General features: G+C 42.4%; 1 protein-coding gene across 1 annotated transcript in view; it reads right to left on the minus strand.

The window, feature by feature from the left end:
* dre4 (SPT16 homolog, facilitates chromatin remodeling subunit dre4) overlaps nt 1-17,095 on the minus strand; it is a 249,825-nt gene that overhangs the window by 198,301 nt on the left and 34,429 nt on the right. Inside the window, exon 5 of the mRNA XM_080270162.1 lies at nt 16,012-16,161. Coding sequence (XP_080126288.1) covers nt 16,012-16,161 — 150 coding nt within the window. The remainder of the gene's footprint in view (nt 1-16,011; nt 16,162-17,095) is intronic.

Consider the following 17,095-nt stretch of genomic DNA (forward strand, 5'->3'; position numbering starts at 1 on the left):
GAGAGTTCATCGAGGCCCTATGCATCCCGTGAGGTGCCGCAGGAAATGATTGACTTATTGACTGATATATATCTATCTATCTATATATACATATCCTTCATTCTTTCCTTGTCCTTCTGCCTACAGGTGACTTTACACTCCCTCTTCTGTCTTTCTTCCCTTCATTTTTTTCCTTGTCCTTCAGCCTGTGGGTGACTCTACACTGAGTGACAAGCCAAATGGTTTCCTGTACACCAGGAAACCATTTACTATGCTGGATGGTAACCATATAACCAAAGTTTGGCGCCTGGTGGTTTAGTGGGTAATTACTGCGCTCCAATCAGACTGAGCCGGTGAAGGTTTATATCCAAGGGGTGGTTGGGGTTGATTGCTCATGTAACGCCACTCAGGGATGAGCAAGGCTGGTCACTCTCATCTTAAATGTCAGGACCAACTGCCTAGCCCCGGGCTCCAACGCTCCTCATGGGGCAATGTAGGACTGGATGATGGATAGATGGATATATATATATATATATATTTATATATATATATATATATTTGGTGGCGACCACCATCCACTCACTTGATGTAGTGCTGCCTACTTCTTCCTTAGCCTTTATCATTCCTTTTCTGTGCCTGCCCTCCTCTCTTCCTATTTCTCCCATCTTCCTGTCACTTCTTATTGCTTTTCTTTCCTTTACAGGTGGCTTTACATTGAGTGACAAGCCAAATGGTTTCCTGTAAGCCAAGAAACCATTTACAACGTTGGGTGGTAACCATATAACCAAACCATACGTGCTCCCTACGTGTCAACAAGTGGGTTGCTGGAGGGTTAGTGCCCCTCCATGTAAAACAAATAACTCCGAGTCAAATGGCCACCCCTTACGGGACTATGGCATCTGGCAACAGATAGATAAATAGACAGATATATACAGTACAATCCCAGTTAACCGGGTGGCTTGGGGAATTTACCTTCCCGGTAACAGATTTTTCACGTATTTCTGATTTTCAAGTCAAATCTATACAAAGGCTATCACAGCAGTAAATACAGTTCAGGTACTCACCAGTCACATTAGGGGTTACACCAAGAGATTCCGCCTGAAAAACTGCCTTGTAAACACACACCATGGTCATAACGCACGTGCGTGAATTGTCTAGCAATTTGCAGTACTGCAAATTGCACCAGTCCATTGTTTACCGAATTACTGAATTCATTATATGTACTGTACTCATAAAAATTGAAAAATAAACTAAAGAAATAAAAGCTTGAACATTTATTAGTGAACTGATGATGTGTTAAGACTGCACTGTAGAATTATCACGACACCTGTGCCCCCACGTTAGTTTTGTTTACGTTTCTGACCCCGATTCTTCTTCTTCTTCCCCACCTCACCTCCATCACTCCACCCCTCACCTGCCACTCAGCTGTTTTGCAGAAAATAAAATAAATGATGTACGCATGAAATGCAGGCATATTATTTATTTATTTTTCTTCCAACAAAGTAAACTTTCATTCCTATTAACATTTATATTCAGCCATTAGTGTTTTATAATGTTCGCCTTTTTCAAGTCTGTTGCATATATCCAGCTTCTGTTTCAAGGTAAGCACGATACGCTTACGTTTAGTTTGCACTTTAGGCATTTTGAAGTGTACATCTATCGGAGGAACACAATAGCAAGAGAGCTTGTTTACTGTCTGGTGGCAAAAAGCAGACTGGTGATTTTTGGAGGGTGTGGAGGATGACTGAATTCAAGTAGGGGAAAGATGGGGAGAGGAGGGGTGGTTAAGAGAATTTGCTAGGGATTTACATTAGCCGGAAATGCCTTCACCTCGCTTTGTCTGACTTCACCCAGCCTCACGTGACACGATCAAACGGCGGTTTGGCGGTCCATTCAAATTGGCGCACAGTTATAACTTACTGACATTTTTACCAGCCCTTGAATTTTCCCGTTGTTCTGAGTATTCCGTTTGTCTGGATACCGGATAGCTGGGATTGTACTGTATATATATATATATATATATATATATATATATATATATATACATTTATATATATATATATATATATATATATATATATATATATACTTATACTGTATATATATATATATATATATACTGTGTATATCTATATCTATATCTATATCTCTCTCTATATATATATATATATATATATACTGTGTATATCTATATCTATCTATATATATATATATATATATATATATATATATATATATATACTGTGTATATCTATCTATCTATCTATATATATATATATATATATATACACACTCCGCAAAAAACCTTGAGCCCATCACCCCTCTGAGACCTATGAAACGCACATTTAAGGTAGGCTTAACTCCAACCATGTCCCGGGTTAATCCGGCTGTTAATGTACATCTGGCAACACCTTGGACACTCCCACACTCACTGATGCATGAAACTCACCAGTGCTCACCGAGCTCTCGTCAAGGGAGGATGTATGCTGTTGATGCTCTTTCTGCATAAATACTCAGTTTCTTCCCTACTTCTTCCTAGTTATATTTTCAACTGACATATTAAAAGATGCCTGGAAAGTACTTGAGTGATGTAGAAAAGTAAAAAATACTAACTCTGACAGGCGATAACATCACTTTAGAGAGAAGTTTTCGACTATCAGAGTTATGTCATGTTGAAGAGTTCTAGCTACATATAGAAGAGTATCAAGGTTTTCTGAAGTGGCTTTATATATATGTATATACAAATATATAGATAGATAGATAGATAGATATGTATATATAGTACATATATATATATATATATATATATATATATACAGTAATCCCTGTACTTTCCGGACGCCCACTTTCCAGACTCCCCACTTACCGGACATTGTGGGCCTGGACCTTCAGAACCCAAAAATGGCCAAAAAAAGAAAAAAAAAAAATCCCCCCAAAATCCGAATTCTTTCCCAACATGGAATGTTGGGGGTGCGAATGTTGAGGTGAAAGAGAGAGAGAGATTGTTCAGGTGCTTGAGAGTGCGAAAGTGGATGCATGAAGAGTAGCTGAAACTAAATGGAGAGGAGAAAGTGTGAGAGAATGGGAGTATGGATGGGGTATATGTGCAGGAGTAGGTGAGAATAAGAGGGCAAAAGAAGGAGTGTGTATTGTTGTGAGTAAAAGATGGAAGAAGAACATAAGAGAGTACAGATCAGTTGAGTCAAGGATTGTGTGAGTAAGATTGAAAGTTGGAACACAAATGTGGGCGATTGTGTGTGAGTATGCGCCAACGCAAGATCAAGCAAGCAGAGTAAGAGAAGAGTTCTGGACAAATGTGGAAGTGTGCATGGAAAAGTTTGGAAGGAATGAGAGTATTTTTGATTGGTGATATGAACGGTAAAGTAGGGAATGTCAAGGTGGATGGAATAGTTGGTGAGTGGGGTGTGCCTGCTGAGATAGATGAGAATGGCAGTGCATTAGTGGACATTTGTGCCGGGAGGGGGTTGGCGATAGCCAATACCCTCTTCAGGCACAAAATGATCCACAGGTATACATGGTGAGTGATAAGAAGGGTGGGTGGTGAACTGAATGAAAGGGAGGCAATGATTGATTATGTGTGTGTGGATGAAAGGATTCAAAGATGTGTAATGGATGCAAGAGCTTATAGAGGCTGGGGGTGTGGACTTTCTGACCACTACTTGGTGGTGGCCAGAATCAAGATCCAAGTAAGATGGAGAAATAGAGAGTGGAAAGGCTACAAGAGGATGAGAAAAAGGCAGAATATAAGAGTGAAATGGAGGAACGAGTGGGTAAATATGAACAACTGGGAAAATATGAATTGGAGCAGATGGGGGACGTGGAAGGTGTGTGCAGGATGTTCACAGAAGAAATATGTGCAGCATGTGATGTGGTGTGTGGGGTGATGAGAAGTCAGAGGGGAGTGCAAGGAACAGCGTGGTGGAATGAAGAGGTGAGACAGGCTGTGGCACAAAAGAAGAAAGCATACAATGAATGGATGAGAAATAGGGGCGTGGAAGAAGTTGAGAGGCAGAAGAGAGAGTTATACATAGAAAGGAAGACAGACGTGAAAAGATTAGTAAGAGAGAGTAAGAAGAGAGTGGATGAGGAATTTGGAAGGAATTTGAGTGTAAAGTGGAGGGACTGTAAGAAAATGTTCCGGAAAGAGGTGAAAAGAGTAAGACAGGGTGGCAGTGAAGTTAGCAGGGGAGTGAAAGATAACAATGGTAGATTATTAGTGGAGAAGGGAGAAAAAGTGAGCAGATGGAGAGAACACTTTAAGGAATTGTTGAATATAGAGGATGGAAGTAATGCGAGAATAAGTGGCTGCGGAATGGCTGGGAGAAGGAGGGAGGTGAGAAGACAAGAAGAAATCAGCAGGATAGAAGTTGTGGAAGCAATGAAGAAAGTCAAATTGGGGAAAGCCCCAGGAATTGATGGAGTGTGTGGTGAAATGCTGAAGCATGGGGGAGAGATAGTAGCAGAATGGATGTGGAGGATGTGCAGATTGGCCTGGGAGGAAGGTAGTGTCACGGAGGATTGGAAGTCAGGTATGATTATTCCCTTGTACAGTCGGCCTAAGAAGTGACGGCAGAGTATCCAGAAGTTTTCGGTCATCGATAATGTACATATTTGTCCTGATATCTTTACAAGGTCACTTTCGTGACGCTTGGGAACAAGGGATCATACCGCGGGGCATTACTTTTGTGATTCTGTGTTATTTTGATTTCGCCCAGGTTTTCAAGTGGTGGCTTTTATCATCTATCAGTACTGCCAATGTCCAACACTAGTCAGCACTCTTAATCTCATCTGTACTCCCATCCTTTGTTGACAATTCAGCCATTTCTCCCCATTCTTGACTCTTCTCCCTACCTCCCCTCCATTACCCTCTCCTCTCGCCTGCCCAGCCGTGCTACGCTAAGTAAATCTTCCCTGGAATTTTTCACTGATTTCATCCATTGAAATAAGCCCTATGCCCTATTCTTATACCAAATAATATATACAAAAAAGAAATAAGGTAAGTGAGAGTGCCATACACCTGGAATTGGGTAATTATCACCTGACAACACCTCACGTGCACTCGTTCGCTAATTTTCGCTGTTTATTTCCCCTTGAAATATGCCATATAATCTATTCTCGTGATAAAAATATATATAAGAAAGGAAGGGAGAAGCCTAAGTGATATTTACATTCACCTGGAACTACCTAATTATTGCAGGCCACCACACTGTATTCTACGCTAAGTAAATCTTCCCTGGAATTTTCCACTGATTTCATCCATTGAAATAAGCCCTATGCCCTATTCTTATACCAAATAATATATACAAAAAAGAAATAAGTGATAGTGCCATACACCTGGAATTGGCTAATTATCACCAGACAACACCTCACGTGCACTCGTTCGCTAATTTTCGCTGTTTATTTCCCCTTGAAATATGCCGTATAATCTATTCTCGTAATAAAAATATATATAAGGAGGGAAGGGAGAAGCCTAAGTGATATTTACATTCACCTGGAACTACCTAACTTATAATGTATTGTCTAGATTTTATGCCAATCATTTCATAGCTATATATTAGCAGCTCTCACGAGGCTGATGTTGGCAGTAATGCACTCTCCCTACGTAGGCCACCCCGGCCCATCAGTATCAGTTTACTGTCGTCTTTCAAGGTGAATGTACGTCGGATTCGCGCCTGCTAGATTCCGCCACTTTTTAGCCCCATGCAAAGGGTCCTGTGACCTCTACCCTCTACTAAACCTCGTGTGGAAAGAGGTAAAGGGCTGACAATTGATAAAGAGTGACTACGATTTTTCTGGTGAGTAAAACAGTGCAGGTGGAATTGTAAATAATGTGTAAAGATCAAGTGAAAGCAATGAATGAAAATATAAGTGAACAGTGGAAAAAAGTTTTATAAGTTACTGCAAGTGACAGTGCCTAACACAGTGTAAATAAAATAGAGAACGTAAATAGAAATGTAAATGAGTAGTATTATAAGAATACGAGTATATATACTAGGAGTAATGAAAGTGAAAGTTTCACTCTAGCATGTATGAATACTATAAGTTATAAGAGTGAAGGTGAAAGTGACAGATTCGCTCTCAACGCTAGTATACAGGACGAGAAAGTGAATGCTATGTATTTTACTGAAAGAAATTGAATGCCTACAGTGACAATAAACTACTATTACTGAAGGAAACTTATGGATAAAGACTGTAGATATATATAAGTGTTATATAGTAATAGAAATATAAACTGTGAGTGTTATTATCAATAATAAATGACAGAACACAAGCGGCGAACGAGTCCAAGTGGGAAGGTCATACGCCCTCGTAATTTTCATTGCTTTCAGTTTTTTTTTTTTTTTTTTTTTTTAGTATGGATTCCAAACTATTTGAGAATCATAGAATAGTGTTTCTAGTGATAATATCAGGCTGTGGTAATTATATTACGGGTTGTCAGGAAGTGTATAGTGGAGACTTCGTTACCCAACTTCAGAGGTCTCCACAAGTCCTATGGTACTCGACTAAGGCTCAACAAACACCCCAGGAGAAAGCTGAAGGTATGTGCCATAGGCATATGTGATTTTAATATTCTAGGACTAATAACTGATTTTTGGCAAATATTTTTAGAGAGTCTGTCGGAGCGCGAATATGCCCACGGGAGCCGCAAGTCAAAGCAAAACAAGCCCACGGTTAAGGGGATAAGAGGAGCCTGTGCAGTCACAAGGAGAGACAGGCTGACAAATGAGGATATAAAGGAGCGTTTTGGTGTGGATGTGGAATTGATAGGAAGCATTAGGAGGAACACACTGAGGTGCTTTGGCCATATGGAGAGGATGGAGGGTGAGAGACTGACGAGGAGAGTGTATATGAGTGAGGAGGAGGGGGGGGAGAGGGAGTGGGAGGCCGAGGATGAGATGGAGGGATGGGGTGGAGAGGTATATGAGTGAGGGGGGCATGAGATGGGAGCAGGGCAGTGAAATGGCAGGGGACAGGGCGACGTGGAGGAGATTTGTTTGTGACCACCCCGTACAGGATTTAGGCATCTGGCAATAGATAGATAGATAGATTTTCCCACCCGTAATTTGAAATTACCCAGGGGGATGAGGGTGGGTTCATGGAATGTGGGAAGTTTGAGGGGAAGAGCGGGGGAAGTCGCTGAGGTATTCAGTAGGAGGTGGGTGGATGGGGCGTGTTTGCAGGCAGTCCGGTACAGGAGTGGATCAGCCAGAAAGATTGTTGGGAAGGACTGTTACTATAAGTTGTTTTGGCAGGGGGGTACAGATGGATATGGGGGTGTTGGTATGATGGTTGCAGAGAAATGGGTGGAATATGTTATGAATGTTATGAGAGTAAGTGATAGGATACTGGTAGCGAAAATTCTATTCGTCAGAAAGACAGCTGCAGTTACAGTATATCGGCATATGCTCCACAGGCAGGATTGGATGTAGCAGAGAAACATAGATTTTGGGATGATTTAATACGTGTAGTGGGTGGTATGCAGGATGATGAGATAGTGGTTTTGGAAGGGGACTTAAATGGTCATGTAGGTGAAACAGCACAAGGTTATGGAGTACATGGGGGATGCGCATATGGTATAAGGAATGCAGAAGGGGAAAGGATACTCGAGCTTGGGGAGGCAATGGACATGATCGTGTGCAACATATTTTAGGGAACGAGAGAGTAGGTTAATTACGTATGAGTCTGGGGGAAATAGCAGCCAGACAGATTATTTTCTGTGTAGGAGGGCTGATAGGAGGTAAGTGAGGGATGTTAAAGTTATAGGAAGTGAGGAGTGTGTGTAGCAGCACAAACTATTGATTTCTGATATGGTGCTTAAAGAACGAGTGATGAAAAAGAGGACTTATGTACCTAGGAGAAAAATATGGAAGTTGAAAAACCAAGTAGTATGGGAAGCCTTCTACAGTGAGATGAGGAGAGTGGTGGCTGAACAGGGAGCTGTAGACAGAGGCATTAATGAACAGAACAGAGCCCTTAAGAACAATCTCTTGAGTCACTGATGTAACATGCGGTTGGACAAGAGGACCACCAAGACATAAAGTAACTTGGTGGTGGAATGACGGTGTAGAAGCCGCAGTTAAGGAGAAAAGAAGGCTTTTCCGGGAAGGGAAGAAGGGTGATAGCAAGGAGGAATACTTGGCTCCCAAGCGTAGGGCTAGAAGAGAGGTATACAGGGCGAAGTCAGAGTCACAGAGACTTTTACTTGATATCCTAAATCGTGGGGAAAGGAAAAATATGATATTTAAGGTGGCAAATCAGATGAAGAGGGATAAACGGGATATCATAAGTGAGCAGTGTGTGAAGAATGATGAAGGAAGGATAGTGGTGAACAGTGAGGATATTAAAGATGCATGGAGAGAGCTTTATAGCTGGTTGTTGAATGAGGAGTTTGACTGGGACAGGGAAGATTTGGAGCCAGCAGATCCAGTGTTTGGCCCTTGGCCTTTGATTGATGCTGCTACTGTGAGTCAGGCAATAGGCAGGATGAAGGTGGGGAAGGCAGCAGGTGTGTCTGGGTTGAATGCCAAAATGTTGAAGGCCCCAGGAGATATAGGGATAAGGTTAGTCACTGACCTGAAAAACATGATTATTTATGAGTGTGTTGTCCCAGATGATTGCCTGAAGAGTGTAATTGTAAATGTGTATAAAGGGAAGGGTGATGCCCTGGAAAGAGGAAATTATAGAGGTATAAAGCTTTTAGATCAGATAATGAAGGTAATGGAGAGAGTTTAGAAGGTATGATTAGAGAAAGAGTGAATATTGATGAGATGCAGTTTGGGTTTATGCTAGGTAGAGGGACAACTGATGCCATATTCATTGTTCAACAGCTTCAGGAAAAATATATTGGAAGGAGAAGGGATCTGTATTTTCTTTTTGTTGATTTGGAAAAGGCCTTTGACAGAGTCCCTAGAGAGGTGGTGAAGTGGGCAATGAGAAGGCTTGGCTTGGAGGAGTGGCTGGTTAGGGTGCTTATGGCTATGTATGTGGGTGCTCGCACCCAGGTAAGAGTGAATGAAAATTTGAGTGATGAGTTGTCCATAAATGTTGGTGTGCATCTGGGGTCAGTTTTGAGTCCCATGTTGTTTATCATGATACTTGAAGCCCACTCACATGACTTTAGAAACAGACTCCCGTGGGAGATTTTTTTTTTTTTTTTTACTCTGGGCATAGGCTTCACAGCCTGCTATCAAGGCCCAGCAGTCCTCCTACATACCATACACCTCTACATGTCACCACTTCGGCACTAACACCCACCATCCATATTGAATACATGCTAAGGCTGTCTCATACAGGACTGGTGTATTGGAATTAGCGGGGGTATTTTTACGACATGTCAGCAGGTCTGCTGGTTGATCAGAAAAGCCTGATTTAATTAAATTCAAATCCTTAAACTGTTCCCTGCCCCAGCTGGGATTTCAACCTGGGTCCGTTAGAGCTGCAGGCCGCCTCTCTACCGATTGAGCCAAGCCTCCCCCCATATATATATATATATATATATATATATAATGTACATATATATATATGTATCTCGTTTCATTTTTTTTTTAAAGGCTCCAACATGCTTGCATGCGTCGGCCTTGGTCATCTAATGCCGGCTCTCCATGCTGCACGATCCATTGCAGCCTCTCTGTTCAGTCCCTTAACCCTGAGGTCACACTTAATGACCTCGTCCAATGTCTTTATCGGTCTAACACTCACAACCCCACCCCCAATATTAACATTTCTCACCTTCCTCACCCAATTATCATCCCCCATCCTCTCCACATGTCCAAACCATCTCAATCTACCTCTCCTCATCACAACACCAATACACTCCAGTCCCATCCTACCTCTCAACTCTTCCATTGTAAACCCAGCTCCCCCAGACCTTGCACGCAGGGATGCACTACACATCCACCTAATCATTGTCATTTCTGTATGTCTGAGCAGGCGAATATCCTCCTCCTATACTGCCCAGGTCTCACTACCATACAGTATTACACTCCTAACACATGCTGCATACATAGACCCCATAGCACGTAGGGAGAGCCCTCTCAATGTCAGAAGAGGCAACAGCTCCCTGAACTTCTTCCAACCACTTCTCACCCTAGCCACAGAACTATCTCCAGCCCCACCTACAGCACACAACATGTCTCCCAAATAACAAAACTCTTCCACACACTCAAGAGATTCACCAGCAATTCAATCCTTTCACGCCTGACAATCTCCACCTGCTCTCCCCAACATGCCGTACACATAAAATCAGCATTATCTCGTAGTCTACCTCTGATACCACTACATCTCTTGTGCACCCATTTATCACAAACACCGCACAAGATGGAATTACTTCCCACGCCCTTGTGGCAAACTGCACATGGCCACTCTCCCTCGTCTTTGACAGTACCGCCACCAACCCTAGATATCATCACTTTTGTTTCATCTGCATTTACCCTTAAGCCCTTGTGCCCCATACCATCTCTCCACTTCCTAAACCTTTCCTCCACCTCCCTTTCGTTCTCTGCAATCAACACCAAATCATCAGCATACATCAACTCCCATGGGAGTCCGTTTCTAAAGTCATGAAAGAGAGATTCAAGTACCATGATAAACAACATGGGTCTTAAAACTGACCCCTGATGCACACCAACATTCATGGAGAACTCATCACCCAAATCTCCACTCACTCTTACCTGGGTGCGAGCACCCACATACATAGCCATAACCACCCTAACCAGCCACTCCTCTAAGCCAAGCTTTCTCATTGCCCACATCACCACCTCTCTAGGGACTCTGTCAAAGGCTTTTTCCAAATCAACAAAAGCAAAATACAGATTCCTTCTCCTACCAAAATATTTTTCCTGAAGCTGTCAAACAATGAATATGGCATCAGTAGTCCCCTTACCTGGCATAAACCCAAACTGCATCTCATCAATATTCACTTTTTCTCTAATCATACCTTCTAAAACTCTCTCCATTACCTTCATTCTCTGATCTAAAAGCTTTATGCCTCTATAATTTCCTCTTTCTAGGGCTTCACCCTTCCCTTTATACACATTTACAATTACACACTTCAGCCAATCATCTGGGATAACACACTCATAAATAATCATATTTATCCACTCACTCAATGTAGTGCTGCTCTCGGGTGTCTGTCCTTTCCTTCCCTCCATCCTTCTTTCCTTCCATCCTCCTCTGTCCTTCTTTCCTTCAGTCTTTCCTTGTCCTTCTGCCTACGGGTGACTTTACACTCCCTCTTCTATCTTTCTTTCCTTCATTCTTTCCTCTTCCTTCTGCATGTGGGTGACTCTACACTTACTGATAAGCCAAATGGTTTCCTGTACACCAGGAAACCATTTACTACGCTGGGTGGTAACCATATAACCAAATTTTGGCGCCTGGTGGTTTAGTGGGTAATTATTGCGCTCCAATCGGACTGAGCCAGTGAAGGTTTCTATCCAAGGGATGCTTGGGGTTTATTGCTCACGTAATGCCACTCAGGGATGAGTGAGGCTGGTTACTCTCATCTTAAATGTCAGGACCAACTGCCTAGCCCCGGGCTCCTATGCTCCTCGTGGGGCAACATAGGATTAGCAGATGGATGGATGGATCAGGTCAGTGACTAACCTCACCCCTGTATCTCCTGAAGCCTTCAACATTTCAGCAGTCAACCCAGACACACTTGCTGCCTTCCCAACCTTCATCCTGCCTATTGCCTCACTCACAGTAGCAGCATCAATCAAAGGCCAAGGGCCAAACACTGGATCTGCTGGCTCCAAACCTTCCCTGTCTCAGTCAAACTCCTCATTCAACATCCGGCTATAATGCTCTCTCCATGCATCTTTAATATCCTCACTGTTCACCACTACCCTTCCTTCATCTTTCTTCACACACTGCTAATTCAATCAAAGGCCAAGGGCCAAACACTGGATCTGATGGCTCCAAACCTTCCCTGTCCGTCAAACTCCTCATTCAACAACCGGCTATAATGCTCTCTCCAAGCATCTTTAATATCCTCACTGTTCACCACTACCCTTCCTTCATCATTCTTCACACACTGCTTACCTATAATATCCCGATTAACCCTCTTCATCTGATTTGCCACCTTAAATATCATATTTTTCGATTCCCCATGATTATGTATATATATGTATATATATATATACTCAATCCTTGAGTACCGCGGGCAACAGGGACTGGACAAGGACCGTGGTACCCAAATCCGCGTCACTCAGACAATATGTTTACATGTATAATGGTACAATGTGTTCTGGCATCTTTCCAAAACTCTCACTTTTACCCCTTCTTACCACCTAACCCCACGTAAATTACCCCCACTTGCACCCACCATCAGGTAAAACATTGAAAGAGATATAACTGTTGTAATTAAAAACATCAATGGTATTAAAAATAGCATTAACAAGAATAAAAGTTGGGATGGGTACCCTTTTGTTGATACGTAGCTCCCCGGTATTTTCCTCCCATCCCCCAACCCCAATGTTGTTGTCAAAGTTTCACCTTCTCTCATATCATGTGGCTTTCAGGAGAGACCTTAGGCCATATGGTTAGACAAAAATTTATGGGTCTGGCAGTTTTAGAGTACGAAATAGAACGAAAATTTGTGCTAACAAGAAAAAATTACTTTAATCCGTGTTTTCTCGTGAGTTAGCGTTCAGTTTCACATTTTTCGTTTGATATCGCGTTTCCCAACGTATTTCTGATAAACTAAACATATGGCTAAACTGCTCAATCAGTTCGAAAGGTGTTGGGAAGAGCGATACCGAACGAAGAGTAATGTGTTGGGAAGAGCGATACCGAACGAAGAATAATGTGTTGGGAAGAGCGATACCGAACGAAGAGTAATGTGTTGGGAAGAGCGATACCGAACGAAGAATGAGAAACGGAACGCTAACTCAGGAGAACACATGGATGAAAGAGTACCTTTTTTCTGGTTTGCAAATATTTTCGCTCCATTTTGTTCCCTAAAACAGCCAGACCCATAAATTTTAGTCTAACTATACAGCCTAACGTCTTTCCCGAAGGCCACATGATACGAGAAGGCGAAACTTTGACAACAACTTTGGGGTTGGGGGGCAGGAGTAAAATACTGTGGAGCTATGTATCAACAAAAGGGTACTCAGTGGAGGTGGTGTTGACCCAGTCCAACTTCTGTTTTTGTTAATGCCATTTTTAATACCACTAATGTTTTTAATTACAACAGTTATATCTTTTTCAGTGTTTTACCTGATGGTGCGTATAGGTGGAGGTAAATACGTGGGGTAAGATGGTAAAAAGGGGTAAAAGTGAGAGTTTGCTTTCTCTGACGCTCCACATAACGCCCTATAAGCTTCTCAGTCAGTTTCAGGTCAACATATAAACCTTCACAGCTGCCAGGATTGCATCACTTCCTACGCACGCTCTTTATCTTCTCCCTGTCCTTCCAAATCGTTATGATGGTGTTTTCGTTTATGGTATGGTTTTTCTTTTTTTCTTTTGCCATTTTGGTATTTGTACGCTTAAAGCAGTGGAAAAATCTTACCAATTCAGTTCATGTTCCTCCAGTTTGTTTTCTGTATTTTTCTGACTATTTTCAGGGTGGTAAATTACCTTTTCCTGCTGAAAAATTTCCCACTTTTTATCATCAAGTTCCTTAAGCCATAACGTGATTGTCTCGATGTACTCAAAGGTGATTTTCGTCTCCCAACTTCCCAACTGGATGCTACGTTAGGTTAGGTTAAATTATAAGGTATAGTTAAGCTAGGTTAGGTCAAGTTTAAACACTTAGGACAGGCCCTAATTTCGCCGTAACCCTGATGTGTCAAACAAGTTGACAGCGGAATACAACTTAAAACGACGGGGGAAACAGATTTAGTATGAAACGTTTATTTACCTCCCAGAAGTAATCCGACAAACATAAGACTATCAGGAAGAAGAACGAAGAATGTGAAACTGAATGCTCACTTACATGAGCAGAAGTATTTTGTGTGTGTGTGTGTGTGTGTGTGTGTGTGTGTGTGTGTGTGTGTGATTAGCAAACATTTTCATTCAGTTTCGTCTCCTAAAACTCGAAACCCATATGACTGTGAGGTAGAGTCTGTGAGACGCGAGAAAGGACTTGATAGCCGTATGCTCAGTCGGTCCTAAATGTGTTGGGAAGCACGAAACCGAACGAAAAATGTGGAACTGAACACTAACAAGAACACATAGACGAACGTATTTTTTTCTAATTAGCAAACATTTTCGTTCCATTTCGTCCCCTAAAACTGCGAAACCCATTATGAGTGTGGGGTGGAACTAGGTGAAGCATGAGAAAGGATTGATAACAGTATGCTCAGTTAGTTGGAAGTGTTGGGAAGCATTAAATCGAACGAAGAATGTGGAACTGAACGCTACGATAACACATGGACGAAAGAGTAACTTTTCCTTTAATTAGCAAACATTTTCGTTCCATTTCGTTCCTTAAAACTGCAAAATCCATGATAATTATGGGTAAGAACTAGATGAGGCATGAGAAAGGACTGATAACCATATGCCCAGTTGGTCCAACATGTGTTGGGAAGAATGAAATCAAACGAAGAATGTGGAACTGAACTGTAACTTACGAGAACGCAAGGATTTTTTTTTTTTTTTTTTTATCTGATTAGCATACATTGTCGTTCCATTTTGTCCCCTGAAATTGCCGAAACCCATAAATTTCGTCAAACCGTTCGGCCTTGAGTTTGCCCAGAAAACATATTTCCATTCTGTATGCATATTCATAAAAACCACCAGGAACCCTCAGCCAGGAACAACGCTTGCCCATACGTTTCAAAACTAACCATAGGTTTTTCACGAAAATATGCCCACTGTGCTTCCCAGGCAAAATTTCAGCAACCTAACCTACCCTAACCTATCCCATCTCACTAGGGCTGTTTGGCTGAGGTGGCTGGCTGTGGTACTGAGATAAATACCCATACAGAATGGAAATATGCGCCCAGGAAATGTACCCAGAGGTTGGAGGGTGACGTCATAGCGCGCAGCTTTCAAATTTCGTCCCCAGGCCAGCTGACTTCCCGCGTGAGCTCGAGTTTTTCCGCGTGTTGACATGACTTGTCTCATTATGCTGACCGCGTTAGAACAAAAACGTGTTACTCAACCACGTGTTACTTAAGGATTGAGTGTATATATATACGGTACATGTTTATACAGTACCCTTGCGTCCAAGATGGTAATATTGTCACCTGAGGGTCCCGTCTTGGGCAAGAAACATCTTGGATCAATACAGGACCTTATGTAAAAAATTAATATTGTCACAAAATCTTCAAAAAGTGCCCCTAAAAACATCAACCTAGACCTATTTTGGCACCAAAACAAATTTTCTCACCTTGAAAGTGTGCATTTCTGAGCTTATCTCCAGCTTAGTAGCTCAGTTATCTCTAGCATAGTATCCTGAGGTAGATGGCAGCACTTCAAGGGGTTAGCAGACAGTTTCCTAGGCATGGTTACATAAGGAGAGGCAATAACCTAGGAGCAAATTCTGAGTGCAACACGCAGTAAGTGTGTCCACAACGGTCTGGTGAGAGAGAAAAAAGCAAGCCCAGCCTGCTCATCACGTGAGCAGATGCCAGTACAGGTATTTCATTCCACAACACCGCAATCACGTCACTCTCCCAGAAGCAGGAACTGTGATGGACCGGGTGAGACCGTCATAACTGTATTCTACTGGGATTTGGGCCGTTATGAACCGCTGGTTCCATATTAGATGTATGCAACCATATTACAGCAATATATTGGATTATTATTTATGGTCTCCGTCTTGGACGCGAGGGTATTGTATATAAAATGCAATGGCCTCAGGCTACAGTACCACAGCCCAATACATTTAGGGGTAGATAACCAAGCCTCATTCCCTTGGAGGCATTACATGGCCGAACCTACATAAGGCCATCAATGCAGATGGGGAGACCCAGCTGTTCTGGCCCAACTTGGTCCCTCATCAGGTTCAATTATTATGAGTATCATTCTTTAACAATGCAGGTTACATTCTTTTCCTACCTTCTTATCCCTGTCAATGATGTCCATAATCTGCTCCTTCAGGTACTTAGAGAAGACATCCACAGTGGCACTGCAAGCCTTCTTAACAGTGATCAGTTCAGAGTCCTCCTTAACTGACATCACCACTGCCATGTTCCCACTGATGTCTAGCTGCAGAGGAATAACACCATCATAATCATTCTGATCTCCTCATCCCATCTAACAATGGCTGAGGCTGGGTGACAAAAACAAGGAAGAAAAATAAAAATACGGAGAGCTATTACCTGCATGCCCTGTGAAATAACTCAAACACTCTCACACACTACTAAAGTCCTAAGAACAATGGCTCTACCTAACACACAACCATCTGCACATAATTCAGAAATATTTTCATTATATCTATCTATCTATCTATATACCTAGGCTGCTTCCCCCAAGGAAAGGGAGGTAGCCGAGACAGGACAACACACTTCCCATTTACTCATCCATTCAAACACATTCATTCACATCTTAGCCCCAAAGGGAAGAAGGGACAGATCCTCACAGCACCACACCGCACGAGGGTCAACTGAGCAGTGCAATCAGTGACATCTGCAGCAAGGCCTGACAGCAGAGCCGGTTTACCCCTGCCACATCATAATAGACCCATCCCCTTACCCGCACCTGACCTGATTAGCTGATCAGACCAAATGCGGGAGAATATCCCCTCAGGGCTGAGTCATCATTTATTCATCCACAATTTCTCTCCATTTATATCTGTCACGCACAGCCACTCTTCCTTGCTCAACAGACATCCCTCTCGCATCCAACGCTCTCTTCGCACTGTCCATCCATCCTATTCGTGGTCTCCCTCTCAGCCTTACACCTCTCACATCAGATCTAGTTATCTTTTTCACCAATCGCTCATTATCCATTCTCTCCATATGCCTAAACCATCGCAACACCCTCTGCTCAACTCGATCAGCCATCTCTTGAACAACTCCAGTTCTCCTTCGCACTTCATCATTTCACACTCGATCCATACGTGTCACTCCACACATACTCCTCAGACACCTCATCTCCATTACATTCAAACTTTTTCTCTCTGCTACACCCATATTCCATG

Source organism: Coenobita brevimanus, chromosome 39 (assembly GCF_032717465.1).
Source record: "Coenobita brevimanus isolate Jiangsu-jjx chromosome 39, ASM3271746v2, whole genome shotgun sequence".
Classification (NCBI taxonomy): Eukaryota; Metazoa; Arthropoda; class Malacostraca; order Decapoda; family Coenobitidae; genus Coenobita; species Coenobita brevimanus.